We start from the raw sequence: 21,874 nt of genomic DNA, 5'->3' as shown, positions 1-21,874 counted from the left end.
TCTCGAATCGATTCAATAATCGGCAGAAGCGATTTTTTTTTTTTAGGATTCACACCTTGAGCATGGAAGAATGTTATATGAACGGAACATTAAGCCTTAATATTTTATTTTAATGCTGTTCAAACGTGAAACAGATTACAACCTCTATAAGACTGAAATTTCAGATAAATAAATCATACATTTTCATATAAATCTTACACTCTACAAGCTTACTGATTAGTATTTTCTAAATTTGAATGAAAAAAAATCGCAACAATCGACTTATAAATTCGTATCGGGATTAATCGGTATCGAATCGAATCGTGACCTGTGAATCGTGATATGAATCGAATCCTCAGGTACTAGGCAATTCACACCCCTAACAATTAGTGTATTTTAAACATAGAAGGGCCAAAACATCCCTAATGAAAATTAAACTGCACTAAAAAACTAGCCACCAGAGGGTGCTACAACTGCACAAATGAAAACCAACCTGACTTTTTTTTTTTTTTTAACAGATGTTTGGCATTTAAATATCGTGTACATGACGATGACGATATTGTGGCAGTTTTAATATCACAATATCACGATATTACCGGTATCGTTACATCCCTACTTGACACCCCCAAAACAAGTCCTGACCGGTCCAACCGTCAACAAACACAGACTTGGTGCCCCCCCCCCCCCCACCTCTGGAAGCAGGACTTCAATTACACGGCTGAGTGGTGCCTTTAGGGCCCAACAAAAGGCAGATCCGGCTGGTTGGTATGGCAACTGAGGCGGTAGAGGAGATATCGAGACACACAGTCACTAAGCCAAACATTACGATGTGAATATTCGGCACACAGAGGGACGAGGAACGTTGCTGTTAAACAAACCGTTACCCACGCCGCTCTTGACATCATGGACACACACACAGCTCGTTTGGTTCAGCTCACATTTACATTTGATGTCTGGACAAGGATGGGGGCGGACAACTGAAGGTACGTAAGGAACTTCCCAAAACTTTTTTTTTTTAACTAAACTACTTCAACTGTTGAATGATCAATGTCTGTATCAAGAATTTACAATGCCATCAACATTATTAATGCGTGTTTAATGTCAACAATGATTGGAGATTAACTTGAGGTTTTTTTGTGATTCTTTCGGCTCACAATTGCACGGAATTACGCAAGACTTACAAAAGCCTTGATAATAGTCGGCCATAGAAAGGCAGGAAATTCAAAATTTCAAATAAAACATGAATTTAATGGACATCATAAATATGCACATTGCCAAATCTATTCTATGTGAAAAAATGTGTAATGTTACAAGAAAAACATTGTAAAGTTATGACAATGAAGACGTAATGTAGCAAGTCGTATTTCAAGATAATTATCAAGTTAAAGCAATAAAAACATGTAAGATGCAATTTCTAAGACTATAGATACATCCTAATTTTACCAGCAAAAAGTGGCACCACATTTAAATTCACTCGCTGCCATTTTCACAAAAGCAGTCCCGTTCGCTCCCGGCTATTTTACTGGATTTTGACTGATTTTGCAAGGCCCACAGAATATTGTGTTCGATTGCTATAAAAGCATGGAACCTATCAAAATAAAGACTAAAGTCTCTTCTTTCATTAGAAAAAAAAGTATGTTTCTATCTGTTTCCGTTTTGCAGCAATTAGCATTAGAGGAGAGCTAAGTTTCAGCAGTTTTCACAAATCTATTCAAATTGTAAGTAATCGAGCTTTTTTTCTACATGGCCCTGGTTGATCTCCTTTGCTCTGCTGCCACCTGCTGGCCGTTTGTGTAATAACTACCATTTCTGCAACCGTTCTTTGCAGTTGAGAGGCTGCATCAAAGTCTTCTGTATGCTCTAGCATAAAACAACAACAACAACAACAACAACAAAACTTATCATGTCTTTGGGACACAGAGCATAAAAAAAACAAAAACGTATTTATACGTTATTGGGAGTAAATGAGTTTAAAAAATTAATTAACAAATTAACTTACAAGCAATGCAACACAATTTTAACTCAAATCAATAGTGACATTATTTTGCTTCTATAAGCATATCTTCTATGGAAGCCCAAAAGTGTCAAAATTCAATAAATAAAAAGGTCATTTTGAAAAAACTATCCTGTCGATAAATAACAGACAATTATGTAATATGGCCATTAAATTTTAAAATGATGTGGTTGTATTACTATGAAAAGTGTTATACTATCCTTTAATATGTAACAAATATTTTATTTTGATTAAATATTTCCTAATGATTATTTTAACAACGTTATACTTTTTTAAAAATAATGACATTTCATTTATTTTTCATGGTTTTATAAGATAAGAAAACTTTTCTTTTTTTTTTGACAAAGTCAGATTTGATTTCATAATGTCCTTTTCCACAATGGCGTTTTACAGCCAAATGACTTCAATACTTTTGTATCGACAGTTTTGTACTTTGACATCATGGTCACTCTGAAGGCTGGTCAGAAACTGTGGGTGGGCCAGATGTGCCCCTCTTGAGCCATACTTTGCCCACATCTGTTTGTTTATCAGCCTGTTACCATTCACACATCAGAATAATAGTATTGTATTGTAACGTTTATGGCCAATTAAGACTATTATTACCTCAGTAAGTATTATTATTATTGTTGCCATTTTTTGCTTGATGTTATATCATGAGGGTCTTCCAATATGTGTAGGTATCGCCATCATGTCTGCCGTGACCAGTCAACCTCTTCCCTACGGCCGACTGGAGCGAGAGAATCACATCCGCACGATCTTCCGAGCCTTCCAAAACAAATGCAGTCCCGTGTGCGAGTGCCACCCTCACCTGCCCGCATGCAAAGCTCTCCAAATGTGCGGCAAGCCGGTTGCAGGTCTCCTGAGGAGCGAGGACGGCGCGGGAGGCTCGTCCAGCTCTTCCAGTGTGCTGGACGAAGTCAGTCAGGTTCACATCACTGCAAGACCACAACTCCAGGGTTAGTGGCATCCTCTTCATGGCAGGCGTATGTATGTTTGTAGATTAGATTTCAAGTATGGGTGTGAATTGCCTAGTACCTGACGATTCGATTCGTATCACGATTCACAGGTCACGATTCGATTCGATACCGATTAATCCCGATACGAATTTATAAGTCGATTGTTGCGATTTTTTTTCATTCAAATTTAGAAAATACTAATCAGTAAGCTTGTAGAGTGTAAGGTTTATATGAAAATGTATTATTTATTTATCTGAAATTTCAGTCTTATAGAGGTTGTAATCTGTTTCATGTTTGAACAGCATTAAAATAAAATATTAAGGCTTAATGTTCCGTTCATATAACATTCTTCCATGCTCAAGGTGTGAATCCTAAAAATAAAAAATAAAAAAAATAATAAAAAAAATCGATTCTGCCGATTATTGAATCGATTCGAGAATCGCGCGATGTAGTATCGCGATATATCGCCGAATCGATTTTTTTTTTTTTAACACCCCTAATTTCAAGTGATTGTCTTATAATTGTAGGTCCACAGTGTGTTCCACAGAGGATCTACAGCATCGCCACAGGAACCAGCAGGTCACAATTGTTTGTGGCTGTGGAAGGTATCATCGCGCATCTGAACTACAATCGCTGTGTAAAAAAAAAACAGTTGTACTTCAAATAAAGAACTTCGTTGCCAAGATTGTTAACTCATCCACTCCGAGCCATTTTCACAGAGGCAGTCCCGTTTGCTCCCGGCTGTTTTACTGGATTTTGACTCATTTTGCAAGGCCCACAGAATATTGTGTTCTATTGCTATAAAAGCATGGAACCTATCAAAAGAAAGATTAACTCTTTGACTGCCAGGCGTTATAAAAACAAAACAAAAAAATCCACAGTGCCAGCCGCTTTTGAGCATTTTAACTCATCTTTCAAGGCAAAAAGAATATTGTTTGCCTTTACTACATATACAATGTGGCTACGAAATGAAAGATCGCATTCCATTCATTGGAATTTCACTAATCATCATGAAACGTCTTTGGCAGTCAAAGAGTTTTAAAGTCTCTTCTTTCATCAGGAAAAAAAAAAAAAAAAAGAAAAAAAAAGTATGTTTCGATCTGTTTCTGTTTTGCAGCAATTAGCATTAGAAGAGAGCTAAGTTTTAATCAGTTTTCACAAATCTGTTCAAAATTTTAGGTAATTAAGCTTTTTTCTACATGGCCCTGGTTGATCTCCTTTGCTCTGCTGCCACCTGCTGGCCGTTTGTGTAATAACTACCATTTCTGCAACCGTTCTTTGCAGTTGAGAGGCTGCATCAAAGCCTTCTGTATGCTCTTGCATTAAAAAAAATAAAATAAAAATAACGTATAAATACATCTTTGGGACACTTACAACATTAAAAAACGTATTTACACGTTATTGGGAGCAAATGAGTTAATCATTTACCAGTCAATATACCCTAAAATACAGAAAATACAGCTGTTTAATAAATAAATAAATAAATACATACATACATAAATAAACAAACAAACAAACAAGATTAAACCTGTAAATCGGCATTGTTAAAAGCGATGCGGTCAAAAATTTTGGTCCACCTAAACTTTTGTGCCGGGACATCCAAAGAAAAAAAAAAAACCAGGGATGTAACGATAAGCGCGATATCGTGATATTAAAACCACCGCAATATTGTCGTCATCGTCATGTTCAGGATATTTAAATGCAACACATCTGTAAAAAAAAAAAAAAAAGTGAGGTTGATTCTCATTTGTGTTTGTCGGAACTGGGAAGTTTCAACTCGGATATTTCCGACTTCCGACCATCCTCGAATGCAGCAGTAGTTCCAGTTCCAGTCAACAGCCGCTACCAATTAGTCCAGGATGTAAATAAGAACGCAAATATTTGGAAGCAATTAGGAAGCAATTTGCTATGTGATTGACATACACATGGCAAAAAAAAGAAGAAGAAAAAAGTGAGACACTTCGACAGTACCTGCGCGTAATATCAGGACATAAAAAAATTAATGAGTTTGACGAAATCCGCCGGAACCAAGGCTCAAACACGAGACTGTCCCAGCCAAAATGGGGAATCTGGTCACCCTATTCCGAGCCTACGTCACAGGTCAAAATGGCGGCCTTACTCTGTGAACTGATGCTCTCCGTTCGTCCATTGAAAAGCATTGTAATTTGATTTGTGAAGATTAAATCAGAAATGCCTGAATATTCGTAATTGTAAACAAGAACATGCTCTTTATTTCCTTCATTTGCTTTTAAATGTCATTGAACCTTTTCTTTAAAAGTGTTTATTTGTTGACAATGTAGGTTCCTTTTGTAATTAAAAAAAAAAAGCTACTTTTCCTCTCTTTTCTTTGCAAATGTCTTCTGCTGTTGTGTTTGTAAAAACATTGAGTTGCCTTTGTGTACTATATAAACAAAGTTGCCCACCATAAACCACACTCACGCGAGGCTAATCAATAGCATTAGCTAGCTAGCCTACATAACACGCGAGCACATACTGATGTGACTCATCACTTGTGGGCGAACTCATATGCGCAATAGCACTGAGATTACACAAAGTCAGTCATTTAAGTAATTTAACTGACCTTTCGGCATTTCCACGCAATTCTCCAAACTTTTCCCTATCTCCATGTGGCGTTTGTTTCCCTCCTTGCTTTCATTTCAGAGAGTTCATGCGTGTGCCTTCAGTGTTGCGGTCCAGCTCGCTCTTGCTCCTTGCAGGGCTTCGACCACCAAGGCCACCAAGTTTTCTACTTCGACAGACCGCTCAGGATGGACGCCTGCTGCCTCGGTTGCTGCCTCATGGAAATCAGCGCCTACACGGGGCAGAAGCAGCTCATCGGCACCGTGTACCAAAGGTAGGACTGGATGCACCGGAGCCACTACAACTGACTTCACAAATTTAATTGTTCCGGTTTAATTAGCTGGAAACAGTTGTAAATCACGTTATAGTGTTTTTATATAAAAGCAGTGCTGCTTATATGTAGTAATTATAATAATAAGAAAAAGATAATAATAATAATAATAATAATAATAATTTTGTCCTCTCTTTCATAACTTCATTTATCGCTAGCATGAATGAAGCTTTTAAGCCTTTTGTGCCGATTGTGAGACGCTTATCTCGACTTTCTCCGATTGCAGTAATTGCACGTGTCATGTGAGCCTTTTTCCGTGTTGCTCCCAGAGCAGGAAATAGCACTTGTGGGTAGTTGCACAGCTCAAAGAGGTCTAAGCAGCTGTTTGCCTGACAGCACTTGAAGCAGCATGGCAGGGAAGGAATGCAGCGTCTTTTTTTTTTTAATGGGAAAGTTTTCCATACTAATGGGAAGATGGCATCGCCAAAATAATTCATCTTTCATCTCTCCTAAATTAGATTTGAGGTCCAAGTAAGGAAGGATGGCGCATGCGTCCATGGGGGGCTATGGCAAATTTCATTTGTGGGCAGTCTATTTTTGAAATTGAGCGAATTCGGAGAAAGGAGGTTTCTCTAGCAACAAAATGCATTGTAGCCTACATTAGGCCGTGATTCTTTTGCATACCGCTAGAGGGAGCCAGTGGACCACGTACCACACTTTTGAAAATGCATGAGTGAATCCGTAGAACAAGAACAATAAAGCGCAACAACAAATAAAATCACATAGATACATAAAAATAACAAAAAAAAAAAAAAACGTACAAAAACAAACCATTAAATAAAGTAACCAATAAAACTGCAAGCGCATAGTTTGGTAAGGATGTAAACAAACAAGGTGACAGAAACAAGATGACAAAAATAGTTTTAAAAATAAATATAAGTTGAACAAAATGTAAAAATGAACAAAAATCCAAACGTTTGTTTTTACTCAGGTTTTCGTCAATACTCCAGGCTCTAGTGCACTGACCTGTATATATGACTGGATAGCTGAGAGCCCATACATGCCAGTGCAAGCTGTTAAAGACACATGGCGGCCATCTTGTTACTCCCACCTCGTGAGCAGACTACTGTATAAACTATACGGCATACGTACAAATGAGACATTTACAACTTGTAGGCAGTTAGTATAAGGCCGGTGACGGGTTGGGGGGGGGGGGGGGGGGGGGGGGGGGTGCCGGGGTAGTCACTATTTATTTATTTTTTTTAACAAGTTTAAAAAGAAAAAAACAAATTATATGTGTACCGGGTATATAAAAGTTTCCTCCTGTACTAAACATCATAAAGCATATAATTTATTCATGTATTTAAGGAAAGCTGTAAAATGTCTGAAGTGCTCTTGTTTATGTTTAATAAATGTAAAACACTATAAATCATGCGGTTTAAAATGTTCTCCAATTTCAATACTGTAAATGTATAGTATCGTATGCCGAGAAACGTTTCTTGGGAGGAGCAATATAGCAGCCTCGTGACCTCTAAAGTCTTGGCCTATTGGATATCCAGTCATATCTTCAGATCAGTGCTCTCGTGACTTTAAATAAACAAACAAACTTGTAATTGCTCTTGGGAGCCCCCTATTGGTGACGAGGCCCTAAAGCAGGTGCTTATTTGGCGCAGCTCTGGGCCGGGGCCGACCTTTTGGATGTCAATTTTAGAGTTTTTCCAGAAGCAACGCCGGATGTCTAATTAGGAGCGAGCTGGCGCATGGTTTGGATGATCTACTTGGTATAAATATTCCCTCCGTCGTGCCACAATAAAGCCTGTCCCAGTTTGAACTCGCGCGGCAGCGAGCAAACAGCGCTTTCGGTGCTGCGGAATCATGACAGCTGAAAATGGGAGCAACCGAGCATCAAGGCCGGGCTCGGCGGTTGCCAGGTCGCGCGCTGCGGGGTTCCGCAAGGAGATAGATTCGATGTTCCAGTGGTGACAGGTCATGGCCGTCTCTGCTGGCCGACATTTCCAACCTAAATTCAAATATGTCGTTCATGATACTGTATTAATTTACTCGCAACAATCTTTTTCTCTCATGGCTCACGATCAGTCCCGTCTACTCGACTGTTTGTGTGTTGGCAGGTGGAGCATGTTCACGCCTCTCTTTGAAGTCAAAGACTCCCAGGGAGCGTGTGCGGTCCGAATTCAGGGCCCATGCTGCCCGATTCGCTGCTTGTCAAATCAGCAATTCCAGGTATCACTCTTTAGAAATGGGCTTTTATGCTCGGGTGACCAGACGTCCTGGTTCAACTGAGACAGTCACATTTTTGAGTCCCGATGGACAGCAAGTCACTGTTGTCATAGCGATTCACACAATAAGCCAATTTAAAATAAGTTAACTGTTAAATTACCAGCAGGTGTGTTTTTTTCGTTATACCTGATCTACAATTAGGCTACTTCCTGCTTCCGTGTTGATCATGGGAAATGTAGTCCTACTGGCCCAGGGGTCTGCAACCTGCGGCTCTGGGACCACATGTGGCTCTTTAGTATGGAGGACCAAAACTGCCAAAATTCAAAATAAATAAATGACTACAAGTGAAAATAAATATATATATATATATATATATATATATATATATATATATATATATAATAAATCCGTTTTTATTTTCAATTAAAAACAATTTTCAACAACTATAACATGTCCAAAATAAAAAGAAATCTAAACTACCAAAAATGTCCACAGCATTGCCAAAAATGTCAGCACATTGATAACAAAAAAGGTTTAAAAAAAAATTGCCACTACATTTCCAAAATGAGAGGCAGAATTTTAACATATGTCCACAAAATTGCCAAAAATGTCAGAAATTTGACAGATAGGCATAAAAGTCTAAAAATGTATGAAAAAAAAAAAACCCAAAAGAAAAACAAAAACCGAAGACGAAAGGTAGAGGAAAATAAATGTCAAATTATTGGATGCTGCATATTTTTCTGTTATGGTGCAGCAAATCTCATTAGCTCTTCGGCCCTCAACTAACACCAACATACCGTTTCGTTCATCACAAGTGTTCAAATGTTTTGCGGCTCCAGACAGATTTTTTTTTTTTTTGTATTTATTTGGCATAAAATGGCTCTTTTGACAGTAAAGGTTGCTAGGTAGCCTAATGCTGCAGTCGCCAGTCAGCAAGTACTGACAACTAAGATAGCATTTAGCATTAACTAAAGTAATCACACAACCAGATTGAGTAGCAATTAAATGTTAGAATTTCTGATGACAATTTCTTGTATATTTGATTTGATTTTCAGCTAATTTGTAGTGTCCCGCTTTTAAAATTTTGAAAATCCGTTTGCCCTAGTTTATGCAGAAAAGCCACATTTATTTATTTATTTGAACTAGATTGTCTCCAACATTGGTGAGACCGTCGGCACCATATGGAAGAAATGGCCTGGCTTTCACCAAGAGCATAACATGGACCATGAATATTTTGGGATGGAAGGTGAGTTTGTAGTATTTACACGAGTGTATACACACACACACGATTTAAATCAATGACATATTTATTGAAACGTTTCAGTGCCACTTGAGATGGATTCACAAACCAAACTGCTGCTTCTCGCAGCCACATTCTTACTGGTAAGCATGTTTTTTTGTTTTGTTTTTTAAAAAGGGGTGTTTATTTGTTTCAATTTTTGAGTGCCTGTACAGAACATTAATCTTCAATAAACCGATTAGATGCATATGAATAATTGTTTTGGAACAGGATAAAATAAAGTCAGACTCTCAAAGATGACTAACACTTTTCTTATCATTATGTTTGCAGAATTACATGTTCTTTGAGATGAGCTGAAGGACGGTAACCTACAGGTAAAATAAGGATATTAAAGAAACCAATTTTGTTTGCAAAGTGAAAACTTTATTTTTTCCGTTCTTTGTTGTCAACAACCATTAAGTAAACAATCGCTGAATTATTAACCCATAAAGCCAAATGTATCCTATGAAATACAAAACACTTTGACTCCTCTATTTAATGAGTATATTTTTTCCCCCGTTAAAACCTAGGGATGTAATAACAGCAATATCGTGATATTAAAACTGCCACAATATATCGAAAAGTCAAGATGATTTCCATTTGTGCAGTTCTAGCTCCCTCTGGTGGTCAGTTTTTTAGTGCAGTTTAATTTTCACAAGGCATGTTTTGGCCTTTCTATGTCTTTTTGGGGCGGCACGGTGGTTGACTGGTTAGCACATCCGCCTCCCAGTTCTGAGGACTTGGGTTCGAGTCCAGGCTCCGGCCTTCCTGGGTGGAGTTTGCATGTTCTTCCCCGTGCCCGCGTGGGTCTTCTCCGGGTACTCCGGTCTCCTCCCACATTCCAAAGACATGCGTGGCAGGTTAATTGGGCGCTCCAAATTGTCCCTAGGTGTGCTTGCGAGTGTGCATGGTTGTTCGTCTCTCTGTGCACTGCGATTGGCTGGCAACCAGTCCAGGGTGTACCACACCTACGAGATAGGCTCCAGCACCCCCGAGACCCTTGTGAGGAATAAACAGTCAAGAAAATGGATGAATGGATGTCTTTTTGTTATATATTTGATTGCTATAATGTACGAATTTAAAGCATTGTCACAAGATGTATCATATATGATACAAATCAAGTCACATGTGGAAGTTGATTTTCAAAAAAATAAAGATAAATAAATACTCTATTTACAAAGAATCTGAATTTTCTCTCATATATTTAATGGTTGAGGCTTCTCAAACTATGTAATTGTTAAAGACAGACACTTACGAGCATCAGCTGCATATTTTTTCATTTATTGCTTTTATCCACCAAGCATACGTCAGACTGCACCGTTCCTAAACGTTACACAACAGCACCCATCACCGCGCCACCAAACAAAAAGGTGGCGTTACAGTTTGCCAATAATGGAATCCCCAAAAAACTTTCAGCGGACTTCCACGCTCAGCTTCATTTCATGGATTACAAAAAAAAACAAAAAAACAAACAATAAAAGCAGCGAATGTCCCTTTTTGTAGCTCGTTGATGACATGAAAGCGCAGTCCATTCCTTGGACTTAGTTGAAAACATGGTAAGCAATCCGTCCAACAGATGCCGAGTGAGCGTCTATCTGCCCCGCCCCCTTTCCCCTTTGGCGTTCCACTTCCGGGTCCGAGAAGGAAAATCGTGGCTGATTTCATCGTCAATGCGTTTTGCCTTTTACAGATTTACAGTAACAGTAGAAAGCCAAGTTGCGAATGAACCGAGGAACTGTCGTTAAAATACAAACACGGTTTTTAAAAATAACTTCCACCACAAACCCCGTTTTGAGTCCCGAGAGCAGTCGAGCAAGTCGCGCGATGAAATTGGGGAAAAAAAGTTTTTGTTGTCACTTTTTGTCAACACCTTTTCACCAAATAGCTGAACATCAGTCCGTTTAAATTCATTTGTCTTACTTGCTACAAAAGTAGGATATTTAAAAAAATAAAATAAAATAATAATAATCTGTGGTTGGCTAAAAAAAAAAATTGTAATATTCTCTGTTCTGCTCACAGGGCTTTTGTGGTCGCTCCCGAGCGGACACAAAGAAGGAATGCTCTTTCCCGTCCGTCCGTCCGTCCATCCGTCCGTCTCTTGTTCCCAGCCTTGGCTCGGTCAATCCACGCAGCGGGTATCCATCCTCCTGCCCACCCGGACACGTTACACGCCCGCTCCATCCACCACGGCAACGACATCTTAAAAACAAACCTGCAAAATAAGGAGGCCGCGATTACAAAAAAACAGACGAGCGGGTCAGAGAAAACAAACAAAATCTTTCTAACCTTGCGGAGGTCTGTGGCGGCAGGAGGGCTAACGTCCGCCGCTAGCATTCACCAGACCATGGAAGTCTTCCCAGGCTCTGCAAAGCGGCAACAGATCATTCCACATTCCTGCCAGTTGACCTCAACGCAAACAACAGCCGCCCCACGGCGACAAGTGCAGCGTCAACTTTCTCCCAAGTGGCCAAGTTGGGACTGAAAGAAATTCTCCCAATTTGGAAATGGAAATGACAGTAGTACCTTGACTTTTTACCCCAAAATATTCTTTAGAATCAGGGTGTTCCAAAATGTTTGACCCCATTTCGTAGGCCAATAATTTTGACAACTTTCGTTGGAATGACCTCAAATTTTTACAGCTTGTGTGTGTAGAAACGTTTCACGTTTTTGTGTGTAACGTCGAGCTCACACAAAACACAGGAAAGGAAGTTCTGAACGTCCTAAAAGGCACTTGGGCTGTAATTCCAAAATATAACCTGCCACTCTGTGTTTATGAAAATCTGTCATAGAACCAACAAATATTTGTAATTTTTCCTTTGTAAATTTAACTAATAAAACTTATGACCTTCAACATAAAGTGTATTTAGTTTCATTAAGATCCATTAAGTAGTTTCTGAGATATGGACATTTAAAATGGGGTCAACCATTTTGGATCACCCTGTACTTTAGGCGGTGGTTGAGTGGTTAGTAGGGATGTCACGATAAGGGCAATATCGTGATATCGTGATATTAAAACTGCCACAATATCGTCGTCAGGTTCACAATATTTAAAAGGAACACATCTGTTCAGAAAGTCAGGTTTATTTCCATTTGTGCAGTTCTAGCACCCTCTAGCGGCTAGTTCATTAGTGCAATTTAATTTTCATTCAGGATGTTTTGGCCTTCTATGTTTAAAATTATGCTAATTGTCAGATGAAGGGGAACCAAATTTGCTTGTGAAGCGATCAATGTGTGCTTGCATTACCAAGTAAGTGCCTCAATATTGTTATTAGAGATTGTAGGTGGTTTACATACGTTGCTATTATGTACAAAAGCACAATATTGTGCACTCGCAAGTCAAGGTACCACTGTATATAATTTTTAGCATTTTTGTTTAGTGGACTGCCATGTGAGTTTTCTGATGGAAAATATGTGCCTATTCCTACAGTTGTGAAACACTGATATATGCAACACACAAATATCCACATGCAACAAAACATGATTGGGAAAATGTATTAAAAAAACAAAACAAATCCAAAGCATTTGGGGAGCAATCATTATTAAAGGTAAAGATGATGTCAAACTTTAACATTTCTTGACAATATGTTATATGTAACCTCACTAGTCGAAATCTGAAATAATCTGATTAATATTACATTTGTGGAAAGAGTTATGAAGCAAAATCCAGCTGTTTTGATCCATCTCAGGGGGCGGCCATTTTGCCACTTGCTGTTGACTAAAGGTGGCATCAATGTTGCTCAGGGCTCAGGCAACGGCCAATCACAGCTCATCTGTTTTCTGAAGCTGCGCTGTGATTGGTCGTTACCTGAGAACTGAGCAACATTGATGCCATCTTCAGTCGACAGCAAGTGGCAAAATGGCCGCCCGCTGAGATGAATAAAAATGTCTGGATTTTGCTTCACAACTCTTATTCCAACGCAATTTAATTAGACCGGTGGGGCTGCATAGAACATATTAAAAATTTGTTGACTTCCCCATTGAATACAAATTAGGAATTTTGTAGTAGGGATAAACATAAGAAATTAATTGTTTTAAAGCATAATCAGTCAAGATTCAGTTCTAATTTGTACGTTACTTTTTTAGCCATTTAGTCTAGTAAGCATGCAGTCAAAATTCATCAGTCAGCAATCATAAACAAATTAATAAAAGACATCAACTGCTAAGTTTACACGAGAGATCAGTTCCCCTTCTTGAACTCATTCACTTGCCGCCATTTTCAGTGAAGCAAACCCCTTCGCTCCCGGCTGTTTGACTGGATTTTGACAGATTTTGAAAGGCCCACAGAATATTGTGTTCTATTGCTATAAAAAAATGAAACCTACCAAAAGAAAGATTAGAGTCTTTTCTTTCATCTGGAAAAAAAAAAGTATATTTCTGTGTTTCCTTTTTTCATCAATTAGCATTAGAATATAGCTAAGCTTCATCATAATTCACATTCCTGGTGAAAACACTGACATAAAGAGCTTGTTGCAACATGGCCCTGGTTGATCTCTTATACTCAGCTGCCACCTGCTGGCCGTTTTTGTAATAACTACCATTGCTTCAAGCGACCTCTTCAGTTCAGAGGCTGCATCAAAGCCTTCTGTACGCTCTTGCATGAAAAAAATAACATCATGGCAATAAAACGTATTTATACGTTTTTTTTTTTGGAGCAAATAAATTAAAGAGTTGTTCCAGATATGACATCATTTAAATATTAAGGGCAAAATAGTATGGAAAGGTCACTTTTTAATTGCTAGAAGACAAATTGCTGTACCTCTGGAATGCCTGCATACCCATTAAGTGTGAAATTATACAACCAAGTCAATCTTTTATTTGTCGGTCTGAAGATGTACCTGCAAGTGAGGTGTTCTGACTTTTGCCTGATTGTGACATAACAGTATGACTCATTTACATAACACTGTGCCCTCAACACAAACAGATGACTCCACTAACCTGTATGAAGTGCTGCCTCCTAGAGTGAAAATGTCCTAATACTCTTATGGGCGAATGTGCTCACCTAGCTGCAATACCCATGGCAACAAGGGAAAAAAAAAGAAACCAGGCAGGATTGCCCTTCAAAACAAGCTAGGCTTTGAGAGGCTCTAAAAAAAAAAAAAAATGGGGTTGAAATTATCCTCTACCGCTTTGTCGTTCGAGTACCCATGACAACAAAAACTACCATTTTATTAACACACGTGGGACCTGTAAAGTTGTGGGGAAAACGACCTGCCGGATGACTCAGTGACGAAAAAGCTCAGCATTTGAACTGGACCAATCACAAACGAGCAAAAGTTGTGCAAACGTGTGCATGCATGCGTGTGTGCAAAAAGGTAATAAAAAAGCGCTGGGAGACATACATACTTAATGCTGTCTGTGTGTGTCTTGTACTCCATGATGGTGTTGGGGGGCAGGTTGAGGACTCGTCGGAGCGTATCTCGGATGCGGGCGGTGGTGGCCCGGTCGCTGGCCGTTTTGTTCCAGATGGAGATGATGTCCTCCTGGATGTCAAAACAAAACAAAAACTAAACGAAAAAACAAAAAACAAAAAAAACCTTCATCTTATGGTCGCCCTTTGGTCGATGGTTTTAATGGTGAACGTGCAGAATTGCTAGCCCACATTTCGTTCCACTTCATAGTCATGTTAGGGTGTCCTCAAAAATCAAAACATTCCAAAGCAAGACTGAAGTTTATGCAAGTTTCAAATCAAAGTCACATCAAGAGATTTTTCAAGAGCTTTCAAAATCGTATTGAAGACTCTTAAAATTAGATTTTAGGTGAAATTGCGAGATTTTAAGACCTTAAATTCACATCATGGATTTCAGACTTTTTTTTTCTCTTTTACTGCTACACGTTATTAAAAAAAAACATTCCCCAATGCCAGCGGATTTCAAGCATTTTAACTCATTTTTCGAAGCAAACAGAATATTGTGGGTTTTTGTTTGCTACATAAACAACATGAGTACCACATGAAAGATCACATTCCATTCTTTCATTAGAAAAAAAAAGTACGTTTTTACCTTATTTCGTTCTTTAGGAATCACCATTTGAAAATATGTCATTTGAGTGACATTGAGCGAAAATTGAAAAGAAAAGATGCATTTTCTCCACAACAGTGACTTTGATACTCATATTTTTTGCTTAGTGACGCTCCGTCAAATTAGGTTTAATGTTACAAAGGCTTTGATCATTCACGTCAGCCTTGAAAACGTTCTATTTCATCAGATTGTGTCATGTTTCGTTGTAATTTGCAGCTCTAGTTAGGGCCCGAGCAGCTACCGCTGCCATCTGCTGGCCATAGTTAGTGGGTGTCATTGACCCGGCTGCGCTGCATTTGGACGTTGCACTGACCACTGATATATTAAAAAAAATATATATATAAAAATAAAAAATAAAGTAGTTGGCGTCACTTAACGTTTATGGCGGCATACATGGTGATTTTACTTAACGTTATTAAGCGTTTTTGGCGGTCAAAGAGTTACTTCACTTATTTAGACCATTATAGCAATAAAAAGTGAATATTTTGTCTTTAATTAATTTGATATGTTCATTATTTTTCACGTACAATCAGTACCTTTAAAAGCACATTTTGCAACTTACCGTCGACTGAAAATGACATCACAAGGGCTCAGGTAACCAATCACAGCTCACCTGCTTTCTAGGTTTGGTCATGTGACATTCACAAGCTGAGCTGTGATTGGTTACCTGAGCCCTTGTGAGAGGGCTGTGCAATTAATTAAAATTCAATTACAATTTCAATTATTACACTCCACAATTACAAAATCAGCACAATTGTTAAAAAACTATTATGAATATTAATTTTTTAGGTGTTTATACATTTGCACCTTTTTAGATTTTTAAAATAATACATTTTGCTTCATTCAAAAGAAACTTGCAGAATTATAGTGTTTCAAATAATTTTATTTAATATTTTTTATACGTTTAAACATTTTCTTGTTTTGTAACAAAAAATAAATGATTGTCCTATTGCACAGTGCACATTCTGCACTTCAATATAAATAAATAAATATTATTATATATGTATATTATTAGAAATTCTGTTTGGTCCAAAAGGAACTTACTTATTTATAGTATTTATTTAGTATTTCTGTTTTTTTTTTAGTTGGTCTTAATATTTTTTAAATGCTAAAACATTATCTTGTTTTATACCAAAAATAAATAATCGTTTGAATAATCATGATTTCAATTATTGCCAAAATAATCATGATTATTATTTTTTCCCTAATCGAGCAGGCCTACGTTGTGATGTCATTTTCAGCCGACAGCAAGTTGCAAAATGTGTTTTTAAAGGTACTAATTGATTGTACATGAAAAATAATGAAAATATCAAATTTATGAGGCAAAATATTCATGTTTTTTTGACCGGCAAAAATGGCTAAATAAGTAAAGTATCCCTTTAAAGACTTTTTAAGACACCGCGGATTAGTGCTTTAGACAAACGATTTTGTCCCACTTGGTGTTGATTCTTCAGGATTTATTTATTTTTTTTCCATTTAACATCTTTATGTTTGAAGCCTGAAATGTATCAGGGTAATACTTTTGCAAAAAGCACTGTTACCTGAAAGCGGACCGACACGACGGCGCCGCAGATCTCCTCGCCGACCATGAACTGCTCGCCCAGTATGGCCAGGATCAGGTTCTCCCAGCAGCGCGACGCCAGGCCTTTGCGCAGACGGATGATCCACTTGCCGCCCATCTTGTTGGCGTCGTCCTTCCGCACGCAAACGCCGCCGTCAAGATTACTGACACGTCTTCTCAAAAGTTCCTCCCGTCAACCTGTTCTCACCTCCCACATGGGTTTGATGCCCTCTTTGAACAGATGGAAGTCACTGTGGCCCGTCAGGTCGCCCGGTCGAATCATGTGACTGTAGAAGCGCCAGAACTGCTCCACCTTTGCGGAAACGTCAACGGGGAGAAAAAAACCCGTCACCAACGGGCGGACAACCACTTTTTTTGAAATATGCGCAGCAAGAAGCGTCGGACGAAGAGGACGCGACGGACCGAGGCGAAGCTGCCGATCTGTTTGATGTTCTGTTCGTAGCTCTGAGTGCTGGCCGGCCTGCCTGGGTTCCTTCTGGAGTACCAAAACGTGTAGTTGTACTGAAGAGGATGCTCGCCCGGACCCGGAATCACCATCTATGAAAGGGAAAGGGAAAAAAAAAAAAAAAAAAAGTGGCTGTAAAACCGCAAGGAAGTCACAGCTTTTTTTCCCCTCCTACTATAAAGTCAAATAAATAAAATTACTCAGAAATTGTGTGCTTCAAAAACATCAAAACATAAAATACGTTTTAAAATGTTAAAATTGAAGATATAATACACATTTTTCATCGAAACATATGCAAAATTGAGTAAGTTGCTGGACAGATAAACGTCTAACACAAGTAAAAGTAAGCTCATGAGTTTTCTTCGCCTGAAGACTTCCGTAAATTTCCCCGCCACTCTTATGAGGGGCTCCCCCTAGAGGCCCTCCAAGTAATTGCTCAATAAGTAATGAACAATGGAGCCGTTAATCGCAACTGTATATTAAAGGGATACTTCACTTATTTAGCCCATTATAGCAATAAAAACTTCATATTTTGTCTATCATTAATTTGATAATTTCATTATTTTTCATGTTCAATTAGTGCCTTTAAAAACACATTTTGCAACGTACTGTCGACTGAAAATGACATCACAAGGGCTCAGGTAACCAATTTTTTTATTTTTTAGGATAACGTTTGGCAGTAAAAGAGTTCAAACTGAGTGGTGCTCCAAGTTAGATTTAAACAAGCACATTAAGTTTTCCGGCTCAAAAGTATAATGCTGAGATTCTGCTTTTTATCGATAAGTATCGTTTACATTACGTGACCATCGATTTATGCTACCAAAGGGTTGCGTTAAACATATTTTATTAATCACAACAAATGCTGGCACTGTTGTTATCGATCTGAATGAGTCGCGGCATGACCCCCCTTAGCAGGGTAAAAATTTGATAAAGTCTCTGTTTGCGCTCCAGTGCAGTTTTTTTTTTTTTATCCAGATTTCGATGTAAAGGAGACAACAGCCCACTAACACTGCCAGCTTACCTTTTTCCTCGCAGAGTTCTGCTCCTTGTCATCGTCTTCATTTTTTTCCTTCTCACCGTCTTTCGGTGAGGCTTGGTCCTGGTCGTGGTCACCGCTGTCGTCATCTTTCAAACTGCACTTGATAGAAACACGTACCTTACTGGCTTGACCCTCAACATTCATTTGACTTCTGCATTTGTGGGCTGGTGTGATTTAAACTTGCTTAACAACTACAAGGGCCTACATTAAATAAAATAAAAAACTGACGAAAGTGAAGCGTAACGTAAGGCATGCAGGCGGCAGTCGAACGCACACTCAAAGATTTGCCCCTCCCACTAAAGGTTCTATAGTCAGACTTCATTAACCCACTGGTTCGACAAGTCCAGCTTTGCACATAGCCACCTTCAAGGTGTGTTTATCAACACCACCAAGATAATAAAGAAATATGCCGAAAATTATGGGCAGCTATCGACCTATTTGACATCAAACAGATAAACCGGATAAAGAGAGAAATCCACATTATTGGCAATTATCAACCAATTTTACATCATACAGATAAACCAGATAATAAAGAAATATGCCGAAAATGATTGGCAATTAGCAACCAATTTGACGTCATACATATCAACCAGATAATAAAGAAATATGCCGAAAATTATTGGCAATTAGCAACCAATTTGACGTCATACATATCAACCAGATAATAAAGAAATATGCCGAAAATTATCGGCAATTAGCAACCAATTTGGCGTCATACAGATAAACAAGATAATAAAGAAATATGCCGAAAATGATTGGCAATTAGCAACCAATTTGACGTCATACAACTACAACTGCCTTTTCCCCTTCTTCTTCATATCTAATATAAATAAAATTGATTTTTGTATATAAATATCGATTCGATTCATAAATGAGAATCTCGATTCTTTTATGAATCGATTTTTTGGCACACCCCTAATTAACACCGGTTTTATTTATTTTTTCCCCTAAAAATAAAGCAGCATTAAATTCTGTAACTGCTGTTCACAAATGCCAGAATCAGAATCACACACATGGAAATTCTCATGAACTTTTTTTTTTTTTTTTTTTCACGTGGATCGCAAACATAAATATGCCGAAAATTATCGGCAATTAGCAACCAATTTGGCGTCATACAGATAAACAAGATAATAAAGAAATATGCCGAAAATGATTGGCAATTAGCAACCAATTTGACGTCATACATATCAACCAGATAATAAAGAAATATGCCGAAAATTATCGGCAATTAGCAAACAATTTGACGTCATACAGATAAACCAGATAATAAAGAAATATGCCGAAAATTATCGGCAATTAGCAACCAATTTGACGTCATACAGATAAACCAGATAATAAAGAAATATGCTGAAAATTATTGGGAATTAGCAAACCAATGTGACGTCAACCAGATAAGAAAGAAATATGCCGGAAATTATTGGCAATTAGCAACCAATTTGACGTTATGAAGATAGACCAGATAATAAAGAAATGTGCCGATAATTATTGGCAATTATCAATCAATATGACGTCACACAGATAAACCAGATAATAAAGAAGTTTTCCAAAAATTATTATTATTGACCAATTTAATTTCATACAGATAAACCAGATAATAAAGAAATATGCTGAAAATAACAGACATGCCACGTTGGTCCATCTGTTGTGGCTCATCAATAAAATTAAGCTTCATGGTGATTTGCATATATTGAAACATTGCATAACGTTTACATGATGTTTCAATGTACTTGTGTACATGACTTATAGTAGGACTCGGGAAGTATATTTTTATTCAAGTTCATTTTGCAAACAGTTACTTATTGGTATCGGTTGAAAATACCATTAACTCATTCACTGCCATTGACGGAAAAAGACGATGCAAATGATGCATTTTTTGCTGGTCTGGCAATGAATGTGTTAAGGAGATCTTTCTGCGCTTGCTCTGCATTTGTGGAATTGCCAAATAAAACTAATAAAAACAAAAAACAAAAAAACGAATAACGGGATGGAGCCTCTCTATTACAATATATCACAAAGTGGGACAAGCCTAGAAGCTCACACATCGTGCATCCGTCATGTACTCATATTTCGAGGCTTTATGCATCCAGTTTCAGTCAACATACAGTAGGTAACTGCATAAACAAAATCTCGTCCTTCTCTTTATAGGCATAGTACAAAACAGTAGTTTTAAGCAGTCAACGACCACGACTTTGGGTGCCTGAGTGAAAAATATCAGTGTAAATATGTACACCTCTGTTAAAATTGCCCCCATAGGTATCACACGTCAGTTTCCGGTGGTTGGTTGAGGCCGCGGTGGGCGTCAGTTTAAACCCAACCTCGGCGCGCTTTCTCCAGCCATTCGACAACTCCCACGCCGTGGATTTGCGGCCTACAGCTTCCTCTTCGGCTATGCTAAAGCTAACAACATGTGAAGTTCCCCGTTATAAGCTTACGCATAGTTGCACTCATTGTCACGATATCTTCGGAAAAGTAGTGCGAACGTAAACGTCGCACTCGCGTGGGTTTATTGGCGATACAAAAAAAAATATATATTAAAAAATAAAAATGCTTTTTGCACAGACACGCCTCTCATTTTACACGCAACATTCATCAAAGTTACTTCCAAGGCCCGAGTGGGAACCTCCACGGATACAGACGACACACTTGAATGGTCATGTTACTCACGCGTCAAATTTGTTGTTCATTATCTTCCTTGTGGGAGTCTCTCGTTCGGGCGACCTGAGCCTCCTCCTGGAGTGAATTCCGCAGGAAGGGTGGCGCGCACGGCGAGTGGACGTGGACGCGCACGGCGTGTGGTCGCTGCCTTCGCTGGTCGTGATTGTGCGGAGCTTGGATTATTTTATTTTTAAACGCCGGGTATATAGTCAGCGTTTGTCATTTTTCAAATAATGGTATTGCTGCAATGTTTTGAACGGTGGAACCTTTTTCTTAAGAGCGCTAATATTCCGTTACCACGCTCGTAAGTCAATGTACTCGTATGTGAAATAAATCTTCTCGTTGAAATGAATTGAAATGCTTTTAATCCGTTCCATCTTCCCAAACAGTCACCGTTTTTTTTGTTTTTTTTTAATAAAGGAAAAATATCAATTAAAAATAAGTGTAAAGAAATACAACTGATTTTGATCGTACTGATTTTGAAAGTGCTCTCATTTGTCGTCATCCTGTTGAATGAATGAAAATGAATCTGCGACTATGGCTGTTATTTAATTGCTATACTTTTTTTTTTTTTCCTCATTTCACTTAAGCCTCAGTTTATCTGAATCCCGCTGGTTACTCAAATATTTGCTCACACCCCAAAGCAAATACAGTAAATAGTAGAGATAGACCGATATGTTTTTTTTTTTTCCCCAGAGCTGATACCAATACCGATTATTAGTAGTCAAGGATGCCGATAACCAATCATTTTCACAAAAAGGGAAAATATTGGCATCAAAATTTTGAAAAAAAAAAAAATACAAACTCCAGCTCTTATTT

General features: G+C 38.2%; 3 protein-coding genes across 11 annotated transcripts in view; 1 reads left to right on the top strand and 2 right to left on the bottom strand.

The window, feature by feature from the left end:
• Window positions 1–6,228, bottom strand: part of vwa5b2 (von Willebrand factor A domain containing 5B2) — a 61,285-nt gene extending 55,057 nt beyond the window's left edge. For 4 of the 8 annotated variants that reach the window (XM_077514198.1, XM_077514209.1, XM_077514217.1 and 1 more), the window contains exons 1-2: window positions 5,531–6,228; window positions 2,802–2,928 (exon numbers count right to left, since the gene is read on the bottom strand). The gene's annotated coding sequence lies outside the window, so the exon portion shown is untranslated. The remainder of the gene's footprint in view (window positions 1–2,801; window positions 2,929–5,530) is intronic. The other 4 variants (XM_077514226.1, XM_077514253.1, XM_077514264.1 and 1 more) reach the window with 2 other exon arrangements.
• Window positions 808–12,910, top strand: LOC144014432 (phospholipid scramblase 2). Its single transcript, XM_077514309.1, has 9 exons — window positions 808–962; window positions 2,671–2,949; window positions 3,477–3,554; window positions 5,611–5,803; window positions 7,930–8,041; window positions 9,185–9,284; window positions 9,363–9,421; window positions 9,609–9,652; window positions 11,337–12,910. The coding sequence occupies exons 1-8, from the start codon at window positions 929–931 to the stop codon at window positions 9,633–9,635; spliced, it is 882 nt and encodes a 293-aa protein (XP_077370435.1). The 5' UTR covers window positions 808–928; the 3' UTR covers window positions 9,636–9,652; window positions 11,337–12,910.
• eif4e2 (eukaryotic translation initiation factor 4E family member 2) lies at window positions 10,580–21,229 on the bottom strand. 2 transcript variants are annotated; one of them, XM_077514329.1, is made up of 8 exons: window positions 21,065–21,229; window positions 18,383–18,494; window positions 17,319–17,453; window positions 17,104–17,208; window positions 16,876–17,028; window positions 14,657–14,797; window positions 11,604–11,680; window positions 10,580–11,529 (listed from the first exon to the last, which is right to left on the bottom strand). In XM_077514329.1, exons 1-7 carry the CDS (start codon window positions 21,082–21,084, stop codon window positions 11,645–11,647), a joined length of 702 nt encoding a protein of 233 aa, XP_077370455.1. In that variant the 5' UTR covers window positions 21,085–21,229; the 3' UTR covers window positions 10,580–11,529; window positions 11,604–11,644. The 2 variants fall into 2 exon arrangements, with proteins under 2 accessions (XP_077370455.1, XP_077370449.1); XM_077514323.1 differs by having other exon boundaries at window positions 14,661–14,797.
• Between the last annotated feature and the right edge of the window lie 645 nt (window positions 21,230–21,874).

The sequence above is a fragment of the Festucalex cinctus genome, chromosome 1 (assembly GCF_051991245.1).
Source record: "Festucalex cinctus isolate MCC-2025b chromosome 1, RoL_Fcin_1.0, whole genome shotgun sequence".
Classification (NCBI taxonomy): Eukaryota; Metazoa; Chordata; class Actinopteri; order Syngnathiformes; family Syngnathidae; genus Festucalex; species Festucalex cinctus.
This window is presented reverse-complemented; position numbering and strand designations above follow the sequence as displayed.

Excerpts from the sequence above, each read along its gene's own strand:
- LOC144014432 (XM_077514309.1), top strand. The coding sequence starts at position 929 with ATGTCTGGACAAGGATGGGGGCGGACAACTGAAG. Across the intron at positions 963-2,670 it reads ATGGGGGCGGACAACTGAAG|GTATCGCCATCATGTCTGCC; the intron begins GTACGTAAGGAA and ends CAATATGTGTAG. Across the intron at positions 5,804-7,929 it reads ATCGGCACCGTGTACCAAAG|GTGGAGCATGTTCACGCCTC; the intron begins GTAGGACTGGAT and ends GTGTGTTGGCAG.
- eif4e2 (XM_077514323.1), bottom strand. The coding sequence starts at position 21,084 with ATGAACAACAAATTTGACGC. Across the intron at positions 18,495-21,064 it reads ATGAACAACAAATTTGACGC|TTTGAAAGATGACGACAGCG; the intron begins GTGAGTAACATG and ends TATCAAGTGCAG. Across the intron at positions 17,029-17,103 it reads GCATCAAACCCATGTGGGAG|GACGACGCCAACAAGATGGG; the intron begins GTGAGAACAGGT and ends TGCGTGCGGAAG.